Source organism: Bos grunniens, chromosome 5, assembly GCF_055505025.1.
Source record: "Bos grunniens cultivar Pamir isolate PY7600 chromosome 5, Bosgru_T2T1.0, whole genome shotgun sequence".
NCBI classification, from domain to species: domain Eukaryota; kingdom Metazoa; phylum Chordata; class Mammalia; order Artiodactyla; family Bovidae; genus Bos; species Bos grunniens.
The window spans coordinates 65,228,792-65,254,638 of NC_141169.1; the positions used below are offsets into that span (position 1 = coordinate 65,228,792).

The 25,847-nt window shown below is 37.7% G+C and overlaps 1 protein-coding gene across 4 annotated transcripts in view; it reads left to right on the plus strand.

Annotated features, from left to right (window-relative positions):
* SCYL2 (SCY1 like pseudokinase 2) overlaps positions 1–25,847 on the plus strand; it is a 55,720-nt gene that overhangs the window by 16,236 nt on the left and 13,637 nt on the right. For all 4 annotated transcript variants that reach the window (XM_086400872.1, XM_086400874.1, XM_086400873.1 and 1 more), the window contains exons 3-10: positions 3,798–3,955; positions 12,102–12,246; positions 13,911–14,060; positions 15,554–15,775; positions 16,196–16,312; positions 16,942–17,067; positions 21,388–21,564; positions 23,184–23,306. In XM_086400872.1, the coding sequence (XP_086256998.1) occupies positions 3,798–3,955; positions 12,102–12,246; positions 13,911–14,060; positions 15,554–15,775; positions 16,196–16,312; positions 16,942–17,067; positions 21,388–21,564; positions 23,184–23,306 (1,218 nt within the window). The remainder of the gene's footprint in view (positions 1–3,797; positions 3,956–12,101; positions 12,247–13,910; positions 14,061–15,553; positions 15,776–16,195; positions 16,313–16,941; positions 17,068–21,387; positions 21,565–23,183; positions 23,307–25,847) is intronic.

Below are 25,847 nucleotides of genomic sequence, written 5' to 3' on the forward strand. Positions count from 1 at the left end.
AGGCTTTTGAGTTCCTCTTCACTGTCTGCCATAAGGGTGGTGTCATCTACATATCTGAGGTTATTGATATTTCTCCCGGCAATCTTGATTCCAGCTTGGGCTTCTTCCAGTCCAGCGTTTCTCATGATGTACTCTGCATATAAGTTAAATAAACAGGGTGACAATATACAGCCTTGACGTACTCCTTTTCCTATTTGGAACCAGTCTGTTGTTCCATGTCCAGTTCTAACTTGCTTCCTGACCTGCATACAGATTTCTTAAGAGGCAGGTCAGGTGGTCTGGTATTCCCATCTCTTTCAGAATTTTCCACAGTTTATTGTGATCCACACAGTCAAAGGCTTTGGCATAGTCAATAAAGCAGAAATAGATGTTTTTCCGAAACTCTTGCTTTTTCCATGATCCAGCAGATGTTGGCAATTTGATCTCTGGTTCCTCTGCCTTTTCTAAAACCAGCTTGAACATCAGGAAGTTCACGGTTCACATATTGCTGAAGCCTGGCTTGGAGAATTTTGAGCATTACTTTAGTAGCGTGTGAGATGAGTGCAATTGTGCAGTAGTTTGAGCATTCTTTGGCATTGCCTTTCTTTGGGATTGGAATGAAAACACCTTTTCCAGTCCTGTGGCCGGCCACTGCTGAGTTTTCCAAATTTGCTGGCATATTGAGTGCAGCACTTTCACAGCATCATCTTTCACGATTTGGAATAGCTCCACTGGAATTCTCTCGCCTCCACTAGCTTTGTTTATAGTGATGCTTTCTAAGGCCCACTTGACTTCACATTCCAGGATGTCTGGCTCTAGGTCAGTGATCACACCATCGTGATTATCTGGGTCGTGAAGATCTTTTTTGTACAGTTCCTCTGTGTATTCTTGCCATCTCTTCTTAATATCTTCTGCTTCTGTTAGATCCATACCATTTCTGTCCTTTATCAAGCCCATCTTTGCATGAAATGTTCCCTTGGTATCTCTGATTTTCTTGAAGAGATCCCTCGTCTTTCCCATTCTGTTGTTTTCCTCTATTTCTTTGCATTGATTGCTGAAGAAGGCTTTCTGATCTCTTCTTGCTATTCTTTGGAACTCTGCATTCAGATGTTTATATCTTTCCTTTTCTCCTTTGCTTTTCGCTTCTCTTCTTTTCACAGCTATTTGTAAGGCCTCCCCAAACAGCCATTTTGCTTTTTTGCATTTCTTTTCCATGGGGATGGTCTTGATCCCTGTCTCCTGTACGATGTCACGAACCTCATTCCATAGTTCATCAGGCACTCTATCTATCAGATCTAGGCCCTTAAATCTATTTCTCACTTCCACTGTATAATCATAAGGGATTTGATTTAGGTCATACCTGAATGGTCTAGTGGTTTTCCCTACTTTCTTCAATTTAAGTCTGAATTTGGCAATAAGGAATTCATGGTCTGAGCCATAGTCAGCTCCTGGTCTTGTTTTTGCTGGCTGTATAGAGCTTCTCCATCTTTGGCTGCAAAGAATATAATCAATCTGATTTCGGTGTTGACCATCTGGTGATGTCCATGTGTAGAGTCTTCTCTTGTGTTGTCGGAAGAGGGTGTTTGTTATGACCAATGCATTTTCTTGGCAAAACTCTATTAGTCTTTGCCCTGCTTCATTCCGTATTCCAAGGCCAAATTTGCCTGTTACTCCAAGTGTTTCTTGACTTCCTACTTTTGCATTCCAGTCACGTATAATGAAAAGGACATCTTTTTTGGGTGTTAGTTCTAAAAGGTCTTGTAGGTCTTCATAGAACCGTTCAACTTCAGCTTCTTCAGTGTTACTGGTTGGGGCATAGACTTGGATTACTGTGTTGTTGAATGGTTTGCACTGGAAATGAACAGAGATCATTCTGTCATTTTTGAGATTGCATCCAAGTACTGCATTTCGGACTCTTTTGTCACATTAGTAGATGATTAATTAAAATTTTCAGGTTACATACAACTTTAAAATTTTTAACTTAAATGTTTGAAACCCTCTGAGAAGAGTTGTTAGAACAGCACTTAGAAAACTGATGGAAAAAGAACATATTTATGAAGTCTGGAATATAGCAAGATAAGAAGACTTGGTAAATACAAAGTTTCTTGTGACTGGTTACTTGTGCTTTTGTTGAACCTGATTGGACATCTGTATTATTATTCTGTCTTTATGCTTCCAAAAACCAATTTCTGCTGCTCTTTATTATTTTTGAAAGACATTCATTGAAGAAGTAGCTCATAGTGAATAATTTAGCCAAGTGAAATTAAGATTTCCTAAGAATCTTCATGGCAAGTGTATATTTTGTAGTAAAATAAAGTTCTTAGGCTAGTTTTGTATATAAAATGAGCCATTGAGATTTTTTAAAGTTATTATCTAGATAAACTTAACCAAATACAACAGGTAAACATGTGGAAATGGATAGATCTTCAATTATAGTTCATTAACACTTGAAGCTACTATTTAGTCATAAGTACTATTTAGTTTCCTTTTTGAGTGTTTATTTAAAGCAGCTCTTACGTCCTAACCATTAGTCTTTCTACAGTCTCTTTCTAGAGATGCTATAAAATAACTCTTGTAATGTCTAGTAGATAATTGCTGGGCTTAGAGTTTATTCTGCTATATTTCTCTTATAGCTTTGAAACTGACTTAGTCTTTTTACAGAGTAGCATATTTAGGATTATAATGGTTATATAAGCATAGACAGGATAGGAATTTTATACAGGTGATATGTGTTACCAGAGTGGGTAGTATAGTGAAGTAGTAGAAGCAAGACACAAACTAGAGATTAGGTGATAATCTCTTCTGTTGAAAAGTTTTGAGGTACAGGCTAAGTTTTCTTTTAGAAAATCAATATGAGGCTTAAACTTTAGTTAACTAGTCACTACTTTTGTTGACATTGGTTAATTTTAATTAACTATTTGGACCAAAGAAAATATTTTAAGATAGTTGATAATCTATTCTGATCTGAAATCTTTCATCTTTGACCTAAGACAATGAATGGATGCCTCAGATAGTGTGTTGTTTCTTTTTCTTTGTGAACTGTAGTGTTCTTCCTTCAGAGAGGTGAATCCGTAGGAGCTCAGAAGTCACATCTTTTTTTAAAGACTTAAAATATCTTGAAAAAATAAACACATTTAAATTAGATGCATTTTAAAATGTGTTAGAACACTTACTAAAGTAAGATTGTATGCATGAATAGTGAGGTAGAAGCTTGAACTTGTAGGTCATTTGTTTTTAGTTCAAAATAATATTACATAATGTTCTTAGCTCCTGTTTGTTCTGTGTCTCAAACTGATCGAAAGAGCTAATATTGTGTGTGTCTGTGTATGCCAGGCTAACTTATAAAGGCAGTATGTATGTGAGTGCTATTTAAAGCTCTCACTCAAATAGTTTCCTGGAGGCATATATCACATTTTGTTGTTGTTCAGTCACTAAGTTGTGTCTGACTCTTTTGAGACCCCGTGGACTGTTGCCCGCCAACCTCCTCTATCCATGGGACTTCCCAGGCAAGAATACTGGAGTGGGTTGTCATTTCCTTCTCCAGAGGATCTTCGCAACCCAGGTATTAAACCCGTGTCTCTTGTGTCTCTTGCATTGGCAGGTGTACTCTTTACCACTGCACCAACTGGGAAGCCTGAATCTTATACCTTTAAAAATCTTTAAATTTAGTAATCGTGAAGAAACCAACTTTTTGATATCAAAAAAGTATTACAATGGTGCTAAAATTTGCATAGCATTATGCATTTGTAGATAACACATAGCTCAAATTTTATTACTTTTATATATTCTTGATTAAAATTACACATTTCTTTTACTAGGAAGTGGCTGTTTTTGTCTTTGATAAAAAGCTGATTGACAAATATCAAAAATTTGAAAAAGATCAAATCATCGATTCTCTAAAACGAGGAGTCCAGCAGTTAACTCGACTACGACACCCTCGACTTCTTACTGTCCAGCATCCTTTAGAAGAATCCAGGTAAATTTTTATGAAAACTTACATTAGAGACTTCCTAAAAAAATAGTTTTAAAAAAACCCTTTATATTTGCATTCTATCTGTGCAACATACTTTCAGTGAAAAATTTTTATAAACTTTGAGAGTTGAGTTCTTATGGATTAATTCTTTAAAATTTACTTGCATGTGCTATGTATATATCTCTTTTTGAAGTATTAATAAGAATTTTTCCTACATTTGCCGTGAGTCTGTATGTGTTTATTCTATGCTCAAGACTACATTACTCCAAGTGGAAGCTACAAGAGAAGTCTCTGCCTGAAAGAAGTGTTTCTTGTTAATTTACTAGAATTCATTGTGCCCTTTTCGTTGATTCAGTGTTCACAGGTTGTTTTTATGTGTGTTCCAGGTAGTGCTGTTCTGGGTGTTTAACTTTTTACTAGGTCTTGTATGTCAGCACATAGCCCTCAGTTACGCCACTATCTCTGACCCTGCAGCTCCCTTTATACTGATTTAAATATTGCAGAACTTGGGCTTTATTGGCATTCATGAAGAGAGATAATTCAGAGGTTACTTTAAGGCATTTTCATGGCTAGGTGTAAAAATTACAGTAGCATTGATGGAAATAGGAATACGTTACAGAAGAAAAAAGTAACTTCCAGTTTTTAATGACTTAATAATATGGAAATGACACTGGAATCATCCAAAAGAAATATGCTATAGAACAGTAAGCCAGACAAAAGTGCAGAGTTGGTGATGTCTATGGAGGTGAATTACATAGTGGTAGTGAAAGTCACTCAGTCGTGTCTCTTTGTGACCCCATGGACTATACAGTCCATGGAATTCTCCAGTCCAGAATACTGGAGTGGGAAGCTGTTCCTTTCTCCAGGGGATCTTCCCAACCCAGAGATCGAACCCAAGTCTCCCGCATTGCAGGTGGATTCCCAGCTGAGCCACAAGGGAAGCCCTAGTAACATAGAGGCATTAATTATGCCTCTATGTTAAAATTCATTAAAAAATGAATTTCAGGAGCATGAGTCAAAAGAGCGGAGTAGTGATGACAGAACTTAAAAAGGGGAAAGAAGGGCCAGGGAAAGAAGCTGGAGCAGAAATGCCATACGTGTTGTATGGCAGGAGAAAAATTGGCAGTGTGTTATGGGAGCCAAATAAGGGAAGAAAGGACTCCCTAACACTGGAGACCACCTAATAAAAAGGAAAGACAGGCTGAGAAGGACCATTGCATTTGGCTAGGGAGAAGTTATTAGTGATATTCAGTAATTTCAGTAGGATGGCAGTTTGGAAGCTAGAAAGGAACCCAGCAGAGAAGACATCATTATGTGAATCAAGTCCCATAGAAGGAACTGAAAGGAAATTTCAGGAGGATAGTTATGAATCACTCATATACTGAGGTAAAGTAAAGGGAAATGAGATCATTCATGTTAAATGAACTTTGCTTTTTTTCAGGTAGAATATGGATCATAGATGAGTAGTGGGTAAAAGAATGAGGAGTTAATATAAGAGGGCTATGAAGGGATATTCTTGAATGTTAAAAAATAAAAGAGCAAGGTTAAGTATATTATGTCTTTAGACGATGAGTTTATGAAGTCTTGGATTTTGTATTGTTGCTTCAGCTTCTGACAGAAGCAAGAGAGTAAAAGAAACCAGTGATGGTAACTACAGGGTTAATAAGTGTTTGCTCAGTAAAGGGTAGTAAGGATGATGTTGAGGCAGTAGGGAAAAAGAAGGGGGTAAAATGTTGTCAGGACTGAATACTTCAGACTTGTTGAATAAAGTTACTGGGAAGCTAGATTAGGTGGTGGTAGTAAAAGGTAGGAGATGAATGGTTAGTAAATACCTGTGGTTGGGGAAGATGGTCCTTGAGATGGGCTATGGTGCTTCTGGTGTAACTGTTTGTAACGATGATGGAAATAAATATTCATGAAAGATAATAAGGCCTTCAAACTTGAAGAATAACCATGAATATTGATATGGCCAAGAATGATTCTGAGGACAAGACAGCAAAGGAAAAAAATTAGAATTGCTAAAATAAATGAGTCCTGGGAATCATTGAAAATTGTAGACAAACCCTAGGAGTATTTGCGCAGTTTTCTTCCAGTACAGTTCAGTGAAGGAAAGCCTGGTATCCACTGTGTTAATAAGCTTAGTGAGGGAGTGAAGAGCAAGATCAGGATCATTATCTTTCATGATAACTAAGCTGGCAGGACAGTGTAACTTCCTCCTTCAACCTAAGCAGCTCTGTCTTTATCTCTTATACATGTTGAACTTCTGCATATGCTTTCATTTGAAAAATAGGTTCAAGGTTAAAAAGAAAGTTACTCAGAAGGCATGTTTGCCATTTAGCAGTCACTGTCTAGGTGCAGAGGCTTGGGATAGCTTTGTTACTATGCTGCCTTATAGTTCTTCATTACCACAGCCTAAGCCCGAAGGCATGAAATGTTAGGACTTGAAGTCTCAGACACTTGGTAATTATAGTAGCAATTGTAAGCATTTATTGAGCTTATATTTTAGTCAGCATGTTATGTATCTCACATGCATTTGATCTTCACGGTAACCCTTCATGGTGGTCTTGCATCACCATTTTACAAATGGACAAAGTGAGACTCAAAGTGTCTAAGTGAGACCAACAAAGAATAAGGATTCTGGGACTTGAAGTTGAGTATTGTCTTCAGAGCTTGAGTTCTTGATCATTAGTCTACAAGGCTTATTGAATGGCAGAAAGTGAAGAGGAACTAAAAAGCCTCTTGATGAAGGTGAAAGAGGAGAGTGAAAAAGTTGGCTTAAAACTCAACATTCAGAAAACGAACATCATGGCATCTGGTCCCATCACTTCATGGGAAATAGATGGGGAAACAGTGGAAACAGTGTCAGACTTTATTTTTCTGGGCTCCAAAATCACTGCAGATGGTGACTGCAGCCATGAAATTAAAAGATGCTTACTCCTTGGAAGACAAGTTATGACCAACCTAGATAGCATATTGAAAAGCAGAGACATTACTTTGCCAACAAAGGTCCATCTAGTCAAGGCTATGGTTTTTCCAGTGGTCATGTATGGATGTGAGAGTTGGACTGTGAAGAAAGCTGAGCGCCGAAGAATTGATGCTTTTGAACTGTGGTGTTGGAGAAGACTCTTGAGAGTCCCTTGGACTGCAAGGAGATCCAACCAGTCCATTCTGAAGGAGATCAGCCCTGGGATTTCTTTGGAAGGACTGATGCTAAAGCTGAAACTGCAGTACTTTGGCCACCTCATGGGAAGAGTTGACTCATTGGAAAAGACTCTGATGCTGGGAGGGATTGGGGGCAAGAGGAGAAGGGGACGCCAGAGGATGAGATGGCTGGATGGCATCACTGACTCGATGGACGTGAGTCTGAGTGAACTCCGGGAGTTGGTGATGGACAGGGAGGCCTGGCGTGCTGCGATTCATGGTTGCAAAGAGTCGGACACGACTGAGTGACTGAACTGAACTGAACATTTTCTGAATTTCTAAACATTCTTATAATCAAAAAACAATAGAGAATTCCCTGGCCATCCAGTGGTTAGACTCAGAGCTTCTAATGCTGGCAGCCCAAGTTCAATCCCTGGTCTGGGAACTAAGATGCCACAAGCCACGCAGTATGCCCAAAGCAATACAAAAAAATCAAGAATGCTAATTTTAAAAATTGGAAACTTGTGACACCTTTAAAAATGACAGATAAAAACAAAGCTGCTCTGAGATTGAGGTTGTCATGAGGCCAGTCACTCCGACCAGCATCTGAACCTAACTGCCTGGCCCTGAAATCTTCCACACGGACCTCCTAGTGAGCTCCCTCAGCTCCAGGTGTGTCCATGGGCCGTGCTCTGAACAGAACATCGTATCTCCTGGCCCCTCGGCAACCTGGGGGAGCCTTGTTGATTCTCTGCACATGGGCTCCATAGTCATTTCCAGTCAGTTCAGCTCAGTTCAGTCGCTCAGTCATGTCCAACTCTTTGCGACCCAGTGGACTGTAGCATGCCAGGCCTCCTTGTCCATCACCAACTCCCGGAGTCTACTCAGACTTGTGTCCATTGAGTTGTTGATGCCATCCAACCACCTCATCCTCAATGTCCCCTTCTCCCGCCTTCAATCTTTCCCAGCATTAGGGTCTATTCAAATGAGTCAGTTCTTCCAATCAGGTAGGCGGTGGAAGTATGGAGTTTCAGCTTCAGCATCAGTCTTTCCAATAAATATTCAGGACTGATTTCCTTTAGGATGGACTGTTTGGATCTCCTTGCAGTCCAAGGGACTCTCAAGAGCCTTCTCCAACACCACAAGTCAAAAGCATCAATTCTTCAGTGCTCAGCTTTCTTTATAGTACAACTCTCATATCCATACATGACTACTGGAAAAACCGTAGCTTTGACTAGACAGACCTTGGTTGGCAAAGTAATGTCTCTGCTGTCTAGGTTGGTCATAACTTTTCTTCCAAGGAGCAAGCGTCTTTTAATTTCATGGCTGCAATCACCATCTGCAGTGATTATGGAGCCCCCAGAAATAAAGTCTGTCAGTGTTTCCATTGTTTCCCCATCTATTTGCCATGGAGTGATGGGCCCAGGTGCCATGATCTTAGTTTTCTGAATGTTGAGCTTTAAGCCAACTTTTTCATTCTCCTCTTTCACTTTCATTAAGAGGCCCTTGAGTTCTTCTTTGCTTTCTGTCATAAAAGTGGGGTCATCTGCACATCTGAGGTTATTGATATTTCTCCCGGCAATCTTGATTCCAGCTTGGGCTTCATCCAGCCCACTGTTTCTCATGATGTACTCTGCATATAAGTTAAGTAAGCAAGGTGACAATATACAGCCTTGATGTACTCCTTTTCTTATTTGGAATCAGTCGTTGTTCCATGTCCAGTTCTAACTGTTGCTTCCTGAGCTGCATACAGATCTCTCTGGAGGCAGGTCAGGTGGTCTAGTATTCCTGTCTCTTTCAGAATTTTCCACAGTTTATTGTGATCCACACAATCAAAGGTTTTGGCGTACTTGATAAAGCACAAGTAGATGTTTTTCTGGAACTCTCTTGCTGTTTTGATAATCCATCGGATGTTGGCAATTTGATCTCTGGTTCCTCTACCTTTTGTAAAACCAGCTTGAACATCTGGAAGTTCTCAGTTCACATACTGTTTAAGCCTGGCTTGGAGAATTTTGAACATTTCTAGCGTGTGAGATGAGTGCAATTGTGTGGTAGTTTGAGCATTGTTTGGCATTGCCTTTCTTTGGGATTGGAATGAACATTGACCTTTTCCAGTCCCATGGCAACTGCTGAGGTTTCCAAATTTGCTGACATATTGAGTGCAGCACTTTTACAGCATCATTTTTTAGGATTTGAACTAGCTCAACTGGAATTCTATCACCTCTACTAGCTTTGTTCATAGTGATGGTTCCTAAGGCCCATTTGACATTCCAGGATGTCTGGCTCTAGGTGAGTGATCACACTATCATGGTTATCTGAGTCATGAAGATCTTTTTTGCATAGTTCTTCTGTGTATTCTTGCCACCTCTTCTTACTATCTTCTGCTTCTGTTAGGTCCATACCATTTCTGTCCTTTATTGTGCCAATCTTTGCATGAAATGTTCCCTTGGTATCTCTAATTTTCTTGAAGAGATCTCTAGTCTTTACCATTCTATTGTTTTTCTGTATTTCTTTGCATTGATTACTGAGGAAGACTTTCTTATATCTCTCCTTGCTGTTCTTTGGAACTGTGCATTCAAATGGGAATATCTTTCTTTTTATCCTTTGCCTTTAACTTCTCTTCTTTTCACAGCTGTTTGTAAGGCCACCTCAATCAGCCATTTTGCTTTTTTGCATTTCTTTTTTGGGGATGGTCTTGATCCCTGCCTTTCGTACAGAGTCACGAACCTCTGTCCATAGTTCATCAGGCACTCTGTCTATCTGATCTAATCCCTTGACTCTCACTTCCACTGTATAATCATAAGGGATTTGATTTAGGTCATACCTGAATGGTCTAGTGGTTTTCCCCACTTTCTTCAATTTAAGTCTGAATTTGGCACTAAGGAGTTCATGATTTGAGCCACACTCAGCTTCTGGTCTTGTTTTTGCTGACTGTGTAGAGCTTCTCTATCTTTGGCTGCAAAGAATATAATCAATCTGATTTCAGTATTGACCATCTGGTGATGTCCATGTGTAGAGTCTTCTCTTGTGTTGTTGGAAGAGGGTGTTTGCTATGACCAGTGTGTTCTCTTGGCAAAACTCTATTAGCCTTTGCCCTGCTTCATTCCTTACTCCAAGGCCAAATTTGCTTGTTACTCCAGGTGTTTCTTGACTTCCTACTTTTGCATTCCAGTCCCCTATAATGAAAAGGACATCTTTTTTGGGTGTTAGTTCTAGAAGGTCTTGTATGTCTTCGTAGAACCGTTCAAGTTTTCAGCTTCTTCAGCATTAGTGGTCAAGGCATAGACTGGGATTACTGTGATATTGAATTGTTTGCCTTGGAAGTGAACAGAGCTCATTCTGTCATTTTTGGTATTGCATCCAAGTATTGCATTTCGGACTCTTTTGTTGATTATGATGGCTACTCCATTTTTTTCTAAGGAATTCTTGCCCACAGTATTAGATATAACGGTCATCTGAGTTAAATTCACCCATTCCAGTCCATTTTAGTTTGCTGATTCCTAAAATGTCGATGTTCACCCTTGTCATCTCCTGTTTGACCAGTTCTAATTTGCCTTGATTCATGGACCTAACATTCCAGGTTCCTATGCAATATTGCTCTTTACAGCATTGCCAGTCACATCTACAACTGGGTGTTTTTGCTTTGGCTCCATCCCTTCATTCTTTCTGGAGTTATTTCTCCACTGACCTCCAGTAGTATATTGGGCACCTACCGACCTGGGGAGTTTATCTTTCAGTGTCCTGTCTTTTTGCCTTTTCATACTGTTCATGGGGTTCTCAAGGCAAGAATACTGAAGTCGTTTGCCATTCCCTTCTCCAGTGGACCACATTTTGTCAGAACTCTCCACCATCACCCGTCCATCTTGGGTGGTCCTTCAAGGCATGACTCATAGTTTCATTGAGTTAGACAAGGCTGTGGTCCATGTCATCAGATTGGTTAGTTTTCTGTGGTTGTGGTTTTCAGTCTGTCTGCCCACTGATGGAGAAGGATAAGAGGCTTATGGAAGCTTCCTAATGGGATAGACTGACTGAGGGGGAAAACTGAGTCTTGTTTTCATGGGCAGGGCCATTCTTAGTAAATCTTTAATCCGATTTTCTGTTTTGGGTGGGGCTGTGTTCCCTCTCTGTTATTTATCTGGGGCCAAACTATGGTGGCCGCAAAGAGTGGGATAGGACTGAGCGACTTCAGCTTCAGTTTCAGTTTCAAACTATGGTGGAGGTAGAAGATAAAGATAAAGGTGACTTTCTTCTAAAGGTCCCATGCAGGCACTGCTACACTCAGTGCTCCCAACCCTGCAGCAGGCCACTGCTGACCCATGCCTACGCCAGAGACTTCTGGACACTCCCACCCACTCACCACCCAGAAACAGGACACCCCTTAGCCCCTGACCAGCACTCAGCATGCGCACCTCTCCTAGCAATGTGTTATGGAGGATAAGTACCAGAGCTTGCCAAGTACCAGAGGAGGCCCCACGGGATACCATGTTTCCCAAAGCAAGAACAAAAAGGTATTCACATTGTTTCTAGGTGCAAAAGACAGTCCGAAAGATGCAAAAATAATGTGCCCTCCCAGGGCTCCAACAACTCACAAAGGTCTCAAGTGACATAATTCAGGGACCGCCCCCGCCCCCCTCCCCCAACATCCAGATGTTTGTTCTTAACAGTGAAAAAAGAAATGTGGCCGGCTTGTGTGAACTCGAGCAATGTCCTGATGACTCTTGCTCCAGAGGCATCTGGGAAGTCTATAGTTTCCTGTGAACATATTCTGAAAATTATAGCCTTAGAAATAAGGGTAATATAACAGTATTCTAAATTAATGTATTGGTTTTCCATAAAGAATATCAATTATTCAAAAAGCACAGTGGTAATTATCCAGTATAATTCATATACAGAGCTTCCTGACTTTGTTAGTCTAAGTATGTTATAGTAATGGTGAAAATAAATCTAAACTTGTCTACCTTCTTGATAGTTAAATAGGACCACTCATATTTTTCTTTTTTTAAAACAGGGACTGCTTGGCATTTTGCACGGAACCAGTTTTTGCCAGTTTAGCCAATGTTCTGGGTAACTGGGAAAATCTACCTTCCCCTGTGTCTCCAGACATTAAGGATTATAAACTTTATGATGTAGAAACCAAATATGGTTTGCTTCAGGTATGTATTTTTATTCATCACATGGATGGAATATTTTCCTTCAAAAGTATTTTTATAGCGATTTCAAATTTAGCCATATAAACTGCTTTATGTAAACCTTTGCATCTTTTTAGTAATTTAAAAATCATTTTTATGTTCTAGAATTTCTCTACAGTTTATTGTTAGGTTTAAATTGTATTTTTAATGTATGAAACATAACATTAGTAACCTTTGGAGAAGAGCGCTTGTTGATTGGTGGGTGTGTGGTTCCTTTTTTATTTTTTTGAGTTTTAAACCTTCAGAATGCATCTCATAAGTCCATTTCACTTTTGCTGATTTCCTTCCCCTACTTACCAAAATATCTTCAGCTTTATACACTAAATTTATACAGTAGATTCTTTGTTTTGGGGGACAGAGATAATTTTGTTCATTATTTTTAACAGCTTTATTAAGGTATAATTAATTAGCATACAGTAAACTTCACATATTTAAAAATACACAGTTATTAAGTTCCCAGGTAGAACCATCACTGCAGTCAAAATAATGTACGTATCCATGACCCTCCAGAGTGTCCTCATACCTATTGTAACCCTTACCTCTTCCTCCTTGCTACCTTTCTGTCTCTCATCTCAGGAAACCACTGACCTGCTTTCTGTCACTATGAATCAGTTTGTATTTTCTAGAATTTTCTAAATGAAATCATACAGTATGTACTGTGTTTTTAGCTGGGCTTCTTTCAATCAATCAAATTATTTTGATATTCATTCATATAGTTGTGCGTATCAGTACTTCTCTTTATTGCTGAGTAGTAGTCTGTAGAATAGCTATACCGTAGTTTGCTTGTCCATTCGCTCATTGACAGTCATTTGGGTTGTTTACAGTTTTGGGCAAATGTGAATAAAGCTGCTATGAACATTCATGTACATGTTCTTGATGGACATTTAATTTCACTTCTCTTGGTTAATTACCAGGGAGTGGGGTGACTAAATCAAACAGTATGTATGTAGTTCATCTTCTAAGAAAATTAAAAATTGTTTCAAAAATGGTAATACCATTTTGCATTCCCATTGCAGTATATAAAAGTTACATATTTTTTCACATGTTTCCAAAACTTGATATGGTTGGTCCTTTCAAATCCAGTCTTCGCTTTTTGTTAACAAATACCATGGTGATCTCAGGCACATATATAAAATTATCAAATATTAATCCAAAGTAAGAATGAGTGAACATCAGTTTGAAAACTGAGCACAATACTAAGAAAAACTTAATTTCAATGTGGAGTGTAAGTATAAAAAATATTAAGAATTAGAATCAAATTTACAAAGGTATTTCTTGATATTTACTGTTAACTCAGAAACCAGATTCTCTCACTTTTCAAACTCAGGAACTGAATAAATTTGGGACACAAAGTCTTTTCTTTTACTTTTGTGTATGTAGAAAGGAACTTAAATAAGTAGTTGCTCTCTGTTTTGGGAGTTTTTCTTGCTCATGCTTAGAATGCTCTGGCAACTTTCTCTACACTTTTGCATTTATGAAATTTAATAACCTGACATGTAAAAATTTTTATTGGGAGAAGCAGCAAATTTGATTAGTATGAGACATTTATTAATGTACTTGAATGTGATTAGTATGAGACATTTATTAATGTACTTGAATGTAAAAATATCTTTTATTCCCATTTACAGGTTTCTGAAGGATTGTCATTTTTGCACAGCAGTGTGAAAATGGTTCATGGAAATATTACACCTGAAAATATAATTTTGAATAAAAGTGGAGCCTGGAAAATAATGGGCTTTGATTTTTGTGTATCATCAACCAATCCTTCTGAACAAGAGGTAATAAAGGTTTTATTCTTCTAATTTTTTTTAAAGCTCTGAAAATTTTTGAATTGCATCTGAAATAAATTAGAGAATTTATATGTCTAATGATGAGATGATTGGATGGTATCACCAACTCAGTGGACGTGAGTTTGAGAGTAGATAGATAGTAGAGGACAGAGAAGCCTGTGCTTAGTTGCTTAGTCGTGTCTAACTCTTTGTGACCCCATGGACTACAGTGTGCCAGGCTCCTCCATCCATGGGATTTTTCAGAAAAGAATACTGGAGTGGGTTGCCATTTCCTCCTCCAGGGGATCTCCCCGACCCAGGGATCTAACTTGCGTCTCTTACGTCTCCTACACTGGCAGGCAGATTCTTTACCACTGGTGTCACCTGGGGAGTCTGATAAATGTGTATACATAGGCTTTGTGGTACAATGGTGTGTTTAAATTTATAGCTTTATAGAAAATTTCTAATGTTCATTGTACCTACAAATATTTAGTACACTAATTCCACACTAATGTTACTTGAGAAGAAAGTGCTAGAGTGAAGCAAATTTGAGCACTTTTGGGTTAGGTAGGTTTTTTCCCCCTCAGAATGTCAGGTACAGGAACAAACATTGTGAATTTAGCAATGTTTCCCCAACTTATTGAACCACAGAATCTTGTTTAGGGAGCATGATAGCAACAATATCAGTGACAGTCATGGCTAATGTTTACTGAAGCTCTTTCTAAACACTACCTGTGTATTTACTTATTATCCTTGCAACAACTCAGTGAGGTATAGGAATAATACAGATGAGCAAGTTAAACTCATAGAATGAACTAACCTGCTTTAAGTTTAGGCAGGTGGTAAGCAGTAGAGCTAAGATTTGAACCCAGTTTTTCTGGCTAAAAAGCACCTGTTACTTAGTGATTATGAAACCTACCTATTTATCCTTAGGAAAACACTGCAGTATTTCAAGTTTTTACTATGTAGTTGTTAAAGAAACCATGATTTGACCTAAGATATATTTGTAACATAAGTAAACATTTTTAGGGGAAGCAGAAAGAATTAGTATTGGTTGAGATATACTATGGGTCAGGCATTGTGCTGGGCCTGTTTTCCATACAGCTTTTTGAACCTATTAATTAAATCACATAGCTCATTAGTGAAAGAACAAGGTTTCAAACAACTATAATCTACTTGAGCTCATAAGTTTGAAGCCTATATCAGAAAACATAGGCCATACCTTCTCACATTCAAAATGCATCATATAGTATACTGATAATTTGTTTTCTGGAAGAGAGTGCCAATAATCTCAAAGTTATAAGAGTTCTTATTCTATCTCTTAGCTTGTTTCATGCATGTTGTAGTTTTGGGATTTGGGGAAATTTAAAATTGAAAGTGGTGGTGACATTTTTACTTGCATGACTGAGTATGAATTTAAAACTCAATTGTTAGTACTTGACAGTGGTCTGCTTTAATTTGACATATTTAATCCATGTGTTCATTTTTCTATCCTTTTATAGCCCAAGTTTCCATGTAAAGAATGGGACCCAAATTTACCATCATTGTGTCTTCCAAATCCTGAATATTTGGCTCCTGAATATATACTTTCTGTGACCTGTGAAACAGCCAGTGATATGTACTCTTTAGGAACTGTCATGTATGCTGTATTTAATAAAGGGAAACCTGTATTTGAAGTTAACAAGCAAGATATTTACAAGAGTTTCAGCAGACAATTGGATCAGGTATTTGCCTTTAAATATTTGCTTGCATTAAAAATATATTAAGTGTTTCTTAGTATTTTTTCCTAAAATATGTTCAGAAAATTCTCCAAACTGGGAGGAGTGTCTCATATTTTGTTTTCATAAAGTCAACTTAACAAAAGTAATTCTTAGGATTAATATTTGTTACTACAACTTTAATCATGGCATTTATTCACTAGAGTGAAAAATGAAATATGGCCTAAAATACTGGGCATTTTGCTTTAGGAATAGAGGCAATTTCAGGTTTTAAAAGACATGTTTTAGTTATCTTGCAACAGCAGTTTGTTCAATCTAAAAATACATTTAGTAAATTTCAAAAAGATTTAAATGGACTGTTCACAATATAAATGTATATTTTTTGAATATTTTATATTCATATTTAACATTATTACTCTTGAACAGTTGAGTCGTTTAGGATCTAGTTCACTTACAAATATACCTGAGGAAGTCCGTGAACATGTAAAACTACTGTTAAATGTAACTCCAACTGTAAGACCAGATGCAGATCAAATGACAAAGGTGAGTATGTATTAATTCCTGCCTTAGATGGAGGGACAAAAAATGAGTTCAAATTGATTAAATGCTTCTGAAGATTTAATATATAGTCCCCAGATAACGTCTATGTTCGTGAGTGTATTAAATATTCAGTGTCCTTTAATCTTAAGGAATTAAACAATTTATGATATAAGTGCCCTGATATAAAGTTAAGATTTCAAATAAAGAGACATAATAGTTATAATTGGGCATGCAGAAGTTCTAGACATGCTGAGAGTTTATAACCGTCTTAATTAACTCATATAAGCATGGATTTTAATAAATGGTACTGTTTATGGCCTCAAGATATTTTAGTTAATGTTTCAATATTTTACTAGTTATGTAAAGTAAATGTTATTGTGTAGCCAGTTCACAGATTTTGATTCTGAAAAATTGACTTCAAAAAGAGAAGTAGTTTATTATTTCTTATTCTGATTTTTACAATTAGAATTTTTATTAAAAAAAATAATAAAATAAAAAAAAAGAATTTTTATTAAGTTGTCTTAAGCATTTTGCTAAATGTTTCTGAGTATTTTTTTCACCATACTGTGTCAGTTTCACATATGAGAAGTATTTCAATATTTATCAAAATAATTTTACTTTTCTGTTTTTAGATTCCCTTCTTTGATGATGTTGGTGCAGTAACACTGCAATATTTTGATACCTTATTCCAAAGAGATAACCTTCAGAAATCACAGTTTTTCAAAGGACTGCCAAAGGTTCTGCCAAAACTGCCTAAGGTTTGTTGTTGTTTTTTTAAACAAATGGTCCCTTCTCCATGTTCCATTATATGCTGTCTTCCACTTGGTTGCAGAGAGGGGAGTTGCATGTATGTATTTTTGGCTGTGCTAGGTCTTTGTTGCTACATGGGCTTTTCTCTAGTTGTAGCAAGCAGGGGCTACTCTCTAACTGTGATGCACAGGTTTCCCATTCCGGTGGCTTCTCTTGTTGCAGAGCACAGGCTCAATAGATGTGGTGCACGGCCTTAGTTGCTCTGTGGCATGTGGGATCTTTCTGTATCAGGGATCGAACTCGTATCTCCTACCTTGGTAGGTGGGTTCTTTTCCACTGGAGCCACCAGGGAAGCCTAAGGTTTGTTGTTGATCAGTCTGTTATTGTAGTCAGGAGTTAAGCATTTAAAATTTACTTTGACTTCACTATAATAACACTTGCCCCCAAAATATAACTTTTGCCAAGGATACATAAATGTCTAAAAGGCTACCGACTGAAGTCATAAAAGTTTAGTGGATCTTTTTTACATGGTGGAAAAATAATTAAATAGGATAAAAAAATTAGAAGGGTTCAGTTCAGTTGAGTCGCTCAGTAGTGTCCGATTCTTTGCGACTCCATGAACCGCAGCACGCCAGGCCTTCCTGTCCATCACCAACTACTGGAGTCTACCCAGACTCATGTCTGTTGAGTTGATGATGCCATCTAACCATCTCATCCTCTGTCATCCCCTTCTCCTGCTTTCAGTCTTTCCCAACATCAGGGTCTTTTCAAATGGGTCAGCTCTTCGCATCAGATAGCCAAAATATTAGAGTTTCAGCTTCAACATCAGTCCTTCCAATGAACACCCAGGACTGATCTCCTTTAGTTGGTTGGATCTCCTTGCAGTCCAAGGGACTCTCAAGAGTCTTCTCCAACACCACAGTTCAAAAGCATCAATTCTTCTGAGCTCAGCTTTCTTTATAGTTCAATTCTCATATCCATACATGACTACTGGAAAAACCATAGCTTTGACTAGACAGACCTTTGTTGACAAAGTAATGTCTCTGCTTTTCCATATGCTGTCTAGGTTGGTCATAACTTTCCTTTCAAGGAGTAAGCGTCTTTTAATTTCATGGCGGCAAGCACCATCTAGTGATTTTGCAGCCCAAAAAAATAAAGTCAGCCACTGTTTCCACTGTTTCCCCATCTATTTCCCATGAAGTGATGGGACCGGATGCCATGATCTTCGTTTTCTGAATGTTGAGCTTTAAGCCAACTTTTTCACTCTCCTCTTTTACTTTCATCAAGAGGCTCTTTAGTTCTTCTTCTCTTTCTGCCATAAGGGTGGTGTCATCTGCATATCTGAGGTTATTGATATTTCTCCCGGCAATCTTGATTCCAGCTTGTGTTTCTTCCAGCCCAGCGTTTCTCACGATGTACTCTGCATAGAAGTTAAATAAGCAGGGTGACAGTGTACAGCCTTGACGTGTTCCTTTTTCTATTTGGAACCGGTCTGTTCCATGTCCAGTTCTAACTGTTGCTTCCTGACCTGCATACAGGTTTCTCACGAGGTAGGTCAGGTGGTCTGGTATTCCCATCTCTGGAAGAATTTTCCACAGTTTATTGTGATCCACACAGTCAAAGGCTTTGGCATAGTCAATAAAGCAGAAATAGATGTTTTTCTGGAACTTTCTTGCTTTTTCCACGATCCAGCAGATATTGGCAATTTGATCTCTGGTTCCTCTGCCTTTTCTAAAACCAGCTTGAACATCTGGAAGTTCACGGTTCACATATTGCTGAAGCCTGGCTTGGAGATTTTGAGCATTACTTTAGTAGCGTGTGAGGTGAGTGCAGTTGTGCAGTAGTTTGAGCATTCTTTGACATTGCCTTTCTTTGGGATTGGAATAAACACTGACCTTTTCCAGTCCCATGGCAACTGCTGAGTTTTCCAAATTTGCTGGCATATTGAGTGCAGCACTTTTACAGCATCATCTTTTAGGATTTGGAATAGCTCAACTGGAATTCCATCACCTCCATTAGCTTTGTTCATAGTGATACTTCCTAAGGCCCACTTGGCTTCACATTTCAGGATGTGTGGCTCTAGGTGAGTGAGCACACCATCATGATTATCTGGGTCGTGAAGATCTTTTTTGTACAGTTCTTCTGTGTATTCTTGCCACCTCTTTTTAATATCTTCTGCTTCTGTTAGGTCCATACCATTTCTGTCCTTTATTGTGCCCATCTTTGCATGAAATGTTCCCTTGGTAACTCTAATTTTCTTGCTAGTCTTTCCCATTCTATTGTTTTCCTCTATTTCTTTGCATTGATCGCTGAGGAAGGCTTTCGTATCTCTCCTTGCTATTCTTTGGAACTCTGCATTCAGATGCTTATATCTTTCCTTTCCTCCTTTGTTTTTGGCTTCTCTTCTTTTCACAGCTATTTGTAAGGCCTCCTCAGACAGCCATTTTGCTTTTTTGCATTTCTTTTTCTTGGGGATAGTCTTGATCCCTGTCTCCTGTACAGTGTCACGAACCTCTGTCCATAGTTCATCAGGCACTCTATCAGATCTAGTCCTTTAAATCTATTTCTCACTTCCACTGTATAATTGTAAGGGATTTGATTTAGGTCATACCTGAATGGTCTAGTGGTTTTCCCCACTTGCTTCAATTTAAGTCTGAATTTGGCAATAAGGAGTTCATGATCTGAGTCACAGTCAGTTCCTGGTCTTGTTTTTGCTGACTGTATAGAGTTTCTCCATCTTTGGCTGCAAAGAATATAATCAATCTGATTTCGATGTTGACCATCTGGTGATGTCCATGTATAGAGTCTTCTCTTGTGTTGTTGGAAGAAGGTGTTTGCTATGAACAGTGCGTTCTTTGGCAAAACTCTATTAGTCATTGCCCTGCTTCATTTTGTATTCCAAGGCCAAATTTGCTTGTTACTCAAGGTATTTCTTGACTTCCTACTTTTGTATTCCAGTCCCCTATAATGAAAAGGACATCTTTTTTGGGTGTTAGTTCTAAAAGGTCTTGTAGGTCTTTATAGAACCATTGAACTTCAGCTTCTTCAGCGTTACTGGTTGGGGCATAGACTTGGATTACCATGATATTGACTGGTTTGCCTTGGAAACGAACAGAGTTCATTCTGTTGATTTTGGGATGCATCTGAATACTGCATTTCGGACTCTTTTGTTGACTACGGTGGCTACTCCATTTCTTCTAAGGGATTTCTGCCCTCAGTAGTAGGTATAATGGTCATCTGAGTTAAATTCACCCATTCCAGTCCATCTTAGTTCACTGATTCCTAGAATGTTGACGTTTGCTCTTGCCATCTCCTGTTTGACCACTTCCAATTTGCCTTGATTCATGGACCTAACATTCCAGGTTCCAATGCATTATTGCTTTTTACAGCATCAGACCTTGCTTCCATCACCAGTCATATCCACACTGGGTGTTGCTTTTCCTTTGGCTCCATCCCTTCATTCTTTCTGGAGTTATTTCTCCACTGGTCTCCAGTAGCATATTGGACACCTACCAACCTGGGGAGTTCATCTTTCAGTGTCCTGTCTTTTTGCCTTTTCATACTGTTCATGGGCTTCTCAAGGCAAGAATACTGAAGTGGTTTGCCATTCCCTTCTCCAGTGGACCACATTCTGTCAGCACTTGGACATTAAACATCAGAAGAGAAGTTGTAAACTGTTGTGGAAATCACTGTCTCACTAGCAATTAAGAGGTTACTTCGGTATGATACTCGTCTCTCCAGTTCTTCTACTCTCCCTTCCTGGCTTAGTAAATTGTGAGGATAATGTAGTCTAAAAATATTAATGAATGCTGAAAAAGCCACTGTCTGGAAAACTAGCTAATTCTTTTGTAAAAATAATTCCATTGTTTAATCTATCAGATATTCATTGGTTATATACTGTTTGTCTAGCCCTTTACCTAGACGCCCTGGAGAATAAATGGGAAACAAAATATTGTCCTTGTTTTCAAGGCCCTTTTAGTAAATGTAGATGGAGTTAACGTGCACGAAACTATAATTTACAATATGGGATATAAGTCATAAGTAATGAAGAAATTAAGAGGAGAACTATATTAATGAAGACTAATTAGGAAAGTTTTCCTAAAGAGTGACCATATGTCCCCCTTTCTCTGTAATGTTCCCAGGTTATGTCTTTTGTCCTGGCATAGTTAGCAGTAGTAATATTTTATTCTCAAAAGTGTCCCAGTTTCAACTATCAATTATATAGTCACTTTACCCAAAGGGATTGGGGGTGTTAGATGCTTAACTTCAATGTTAATACAAAAACCTGATATAAAGATTAATTTTAAGAAAACATTTTTGCTTTTCAGCGTGTGATTGTGCAGAGAATTTTGCCTTGTTTGACTTCAGAATTTGTAAACCCTGACATGGTACCTTTTGTTTTGCCCAATGTTCTACTCATTGCTGAAGAATGTACCAAAGAAGAATATGTTAAGTTAATTCTACCTGAACTTGGGCCTGTCTTTAAACAGCAGGAGCCAATCCAGGTATGTATGTAGTTATTTTTTCCTGTTTATCTGCGGTTATTCAGTGGTCTTAATCAATGATAACTATTACTGAAAACAAAAGGAATGGATATCTGGCTTTTTAAAAATTGAGGTAAATGTGAAAGACTTGCTTTTCCATTAGTCAGAAGCTATTTTTCATATGCTTGAAATGAACCATTCCTAAAGTTATAGTTGAACTTTGCAAGTGAATGTCTATAGTTCTCAACAAGTTACTGTCTCAAAAAACAAATTGTAGTGAGATTTTACATGTGTTATATTGTTCCCATTGACCTTACTGAATGTTACAGATTTAGTAAAATATTTATTTTTCTCCTGCACTTTTAAATATTTCTGTTTTTCAGCTTTGTTATTGAATCTTTTATTTGTAGATGGTTTGTGCCAGTTGTTCCCTTTATTTTATTGCTAATAAATAGTTTCACTAGAAGAGGGAAAATGCTTCTAGCACCATGGAAGTAATATGTGTGTTGTTAAGAGAAAATTTAAATTAGAATCTGATATAGACTCTATTAAAATATTTATCCCCCAGATTCAAGGTGGACTTGGATTTAAGGGAGCAGTAGGGTCCCATACTTCAGTTAGAATCTGGCCACCTTCATTTCCTTGGACAAGTTATTACTCTCTTACAGCTTCTATTTTCATCATTTCTGAAGTGAAAGGAGTTGTTGAAATTAATTGAAATTTTCTAGCACGTGGGAAATATTACTAAGTTTCTGATACTACATGGCAGTAACTTATTGGTAAACTGTTGATTACCTAATTTAACGGTTTAATGACAGGCTGTTTGTGGTCCTTCCCTTGAAGGGAGGGAAACAGAAGGAAGTCTGTGGTAGTAAGGCAAGAGTTCCTTTGCCTAAGAAAGGGGCAGGTGAGGGAACTGTAGGGTTTGAAGCAGAGTTCTCCAAACATGGTCAAGGTGTCTGGAAAAAAAGCAGTGAAGTCTCATGTCCACCAAGCTGTGCATCATATAGGAGCCTAAAGAATCTATCATCTGAGCACTTACTTGCCTTCATTCTTTGCATTTTTTCCCCCTTACTAGTCTAGCTAAAAATCCCTTCTGAAAAATTTTAACTGAGCCTTGACAAAACTAGTCTGCATAAATAGAAGGGATGGTTTATTCCTATCACTATGTGGTGGCAGACAAATGATCAGGGACAACTGAAAATGTTTCTTTCTAGAATTTTTCCTGACAGTCCTTTTCATTTCTGTACCTTTTCTTGTTTTGAACTTCATAGAAGCCAAGTGATGTAATTTACTTCTTTGCAAGGTCTGACTTTGCTGCCCCCAGACTTTTATTTTTTACCCAGTAGCTTTCTAGATAGTTGGTACTTGTGGGTGAGTGATGTATTACTGAAGATACATGAAAGTTAGGAAATTAGCTTTTATTTAAATATTTAAGCCAAGAACAGATGTTAAATATTGTACTTCTAGAAACATAAGAGACTTGATTTATATGTTTTTGTCTTCCATGCCTTCAGGCTAGCAACATGGTAAGTGTCAAAACACATAACTTATCCTTTTGAAGCAACTTTAAATTTTGGCATATGTAAAGTGGAATAAAAATTCTAGACTTTGATACATTGTTCCCCTTGTATACACAGATTTTATTAATCTTCCTCCAAAAAATGGATCTGCTACTAACCAAAACTCCTCCTGACGAGATAAAGAACAGTGTCCTACCAATGGTTTACAGAGCCCTAGAGGCTCCCTCCATTCAGATCCAGGTATAATATTCAGTTTTTTTCTTTTAATGGTGATTTTGATTAGTAAAGCAAAAGAAAAAAGTAAAGTACGTTTGAAGTTTGTCATAAAATTTGTATATAAGGCTCAATAATACATATTAATGAGTTAGTGAATTTCATTATGTACTTTTAAAGTATATCCACTCCTATACTGGTATTAATAAAGTAAAATGATTATTGTTCTTTTTACTTATCAGAAATGTACTATTCTGGAAGGTTTGATTTACTATAGTTTGGGTTGCTATATACCTTCTTCCTAAATGAGTAATTAACATATGAATGAAAATGACAAACATGTATGTGCCTTTTTCTTATGGAAGCATTAAGCGGGTACTGCCCATACTCGTGATTTTTTCATGCTTGGTAACTCAGTCTTCTATTCAGAAATGTTGTTGCTTTTGAATTGAAGTTAATGTGTATAGCAGGTAGATAGAAAAGCAGATAATAATTTAGTGTGAGCATCCCTAATGCATGAAAAGTCATGCATTCATGTTACAGAAGTGCTTTAAAACATTGCATACTTTGCCGAACTTCTGGTTCATCGCATACTTTGCCAAACTTTTAGTTCTTTGCTACTAAAATTTTGGTTCTATGGATTATCTGGAAAAAAAAGTTTGGATTGCTATTAAAAGTATAATTTAGTTTGAGCTTTTTTCCCCCCTACTGTAGAAAGAACATCTCATTGCATAAAAGGTTTCATATTTAAAAGTTTATACTCTCTTTGCCAGTGTAGAGATTCTAGTAAAGAAAAACAGAAGTTTAATTTTTATAAGTTGATGACCAAGCTTTTTTTTTTTTTAATGTGAACCTAATACCATACATACATGGTCACTTTTTTGATTCACTTCAGTCTTTATCTGAGGTCTTTTATATTATTCAAAGTTGTGAAGTTGATTTAAAATTTTTTCCTTATAACATCATTTCTTACTTCCTTTGTCCAAATGACATGGAATGATTGGGAAAGGTGTACTTACTGTTACTTTTTGGCACTTTCCAAAGGAACTGTGAATTACAGCTTGAAACATTCCCACAGGCCCTGTGTAACCAACCTGATTATATATTCAGCGAGATTAGGGAGGAAAGAGAGGGTAAAGTGATGTGAAAGTCATTTTTCTTCATAAAATGAAATGAAGTGAAGTTGCTCAGTTGTGTCCGACTCTTTGCGACCCCATGGACTGTAGCCTACCAGGCTCCTCCATCCATGGGATTCTCCAGGCAAGAATACTGGCGTGGGTTGCCATTTCCTTCTCCAGAGGATCTTCCCCACCCAGGGATCGAACCTGGGTCTCCCGCATTGTAGGCAGACGCTTTACTGTCTGAGCCACCAGGGAAGTCTTTTCTTCATAAGGGGGTTAGTTCGGCAAATAAGTTATCAGCCAGTATTTTACTAAAATAATTAATATATAATTCAAATGGACTTGTGCAACTTTGCCAAGTTTTAGAAACCAGCATTTCTGATGTCATTTCAGTAGAAGTGTTCAGTCACCAGTCCAATTAACTAGTATCTGCATTGCTTGGTAAGAGTCTGATAAAGTTAAAACCTGTCTAAGGTTTGGGACAGAGAGCAAGAGCATCAAACAAAAATCTCTTTTCCTCACGTCTCATGCAAGTAAGAAGGCTAGGAAGTAACTTGTGAAATTCATTTTTGGAGTGGTATTTTTAAAGTGAAGTTTGATTGGAACTATGAACATTTAAGAGGCTAGAGAGAATTTAGAAAAACATTTGGAAAATAAGAAGATGGTTTAGAAAAGTTAGGATCATTAGAGACATTGATAAATGAGAACCAGTTTTTAAAATTATTTACCTTTAAAATTACATGGAGAACTTGTGTTCGTTCTCCCCTCCCCACCACCGATTATAGAGAAAACAGAACGTAAAAGGCAGAAGTTGCTGCAAACACGCTAATTGGACTTCTTTTTGTTTTATTTTTTCAGTCCCCTGTTCTTAGGTCTCCTTGTATGGAGAGAGCTCTCCCCTCCTTTAGCTAAGTGATTTAGACATTTGCCTCTTTATAACCTACTCCTAGATTGTATGGCATAGTGCATATATGGCGTGTTTAGTCCAGTCTGTCTCAGATGAATTAAAGACTGAACTTTACTGTTCTCCTCTGGTAACAGGAGCACGGTGTCTCACTGACTGCTCAGCCTTGCTCATTCTCCTCTACCAGCTGTGGAAAAACAGTCCCTTAAATGTAGCTTGTATTTCTTATCTTCAAATTATGTCACCTGCTTAATTATTATACTTCTGAATGGATATTAATATTAACTCTCTTCTTTCTGTCTGCCTTTTGGAAATCTGGGAATAAGTTTAAGTAGATAAAATATTTGCCAAAATTCTCATATCAGATTCTTAGTGATTAATTCATTTCTGTCTGCTAACTACAAATAACTATATCTTTGTTTGCCAGATATCGTCAATAACTCCTTCTCTGATACACATTTATACCTCTATTTTCTTCAGTAATCTCTTTTGTGCTTTCCTATAAGAATCATTCTGCCTTATAAGATATCTGAGATGCGGGTT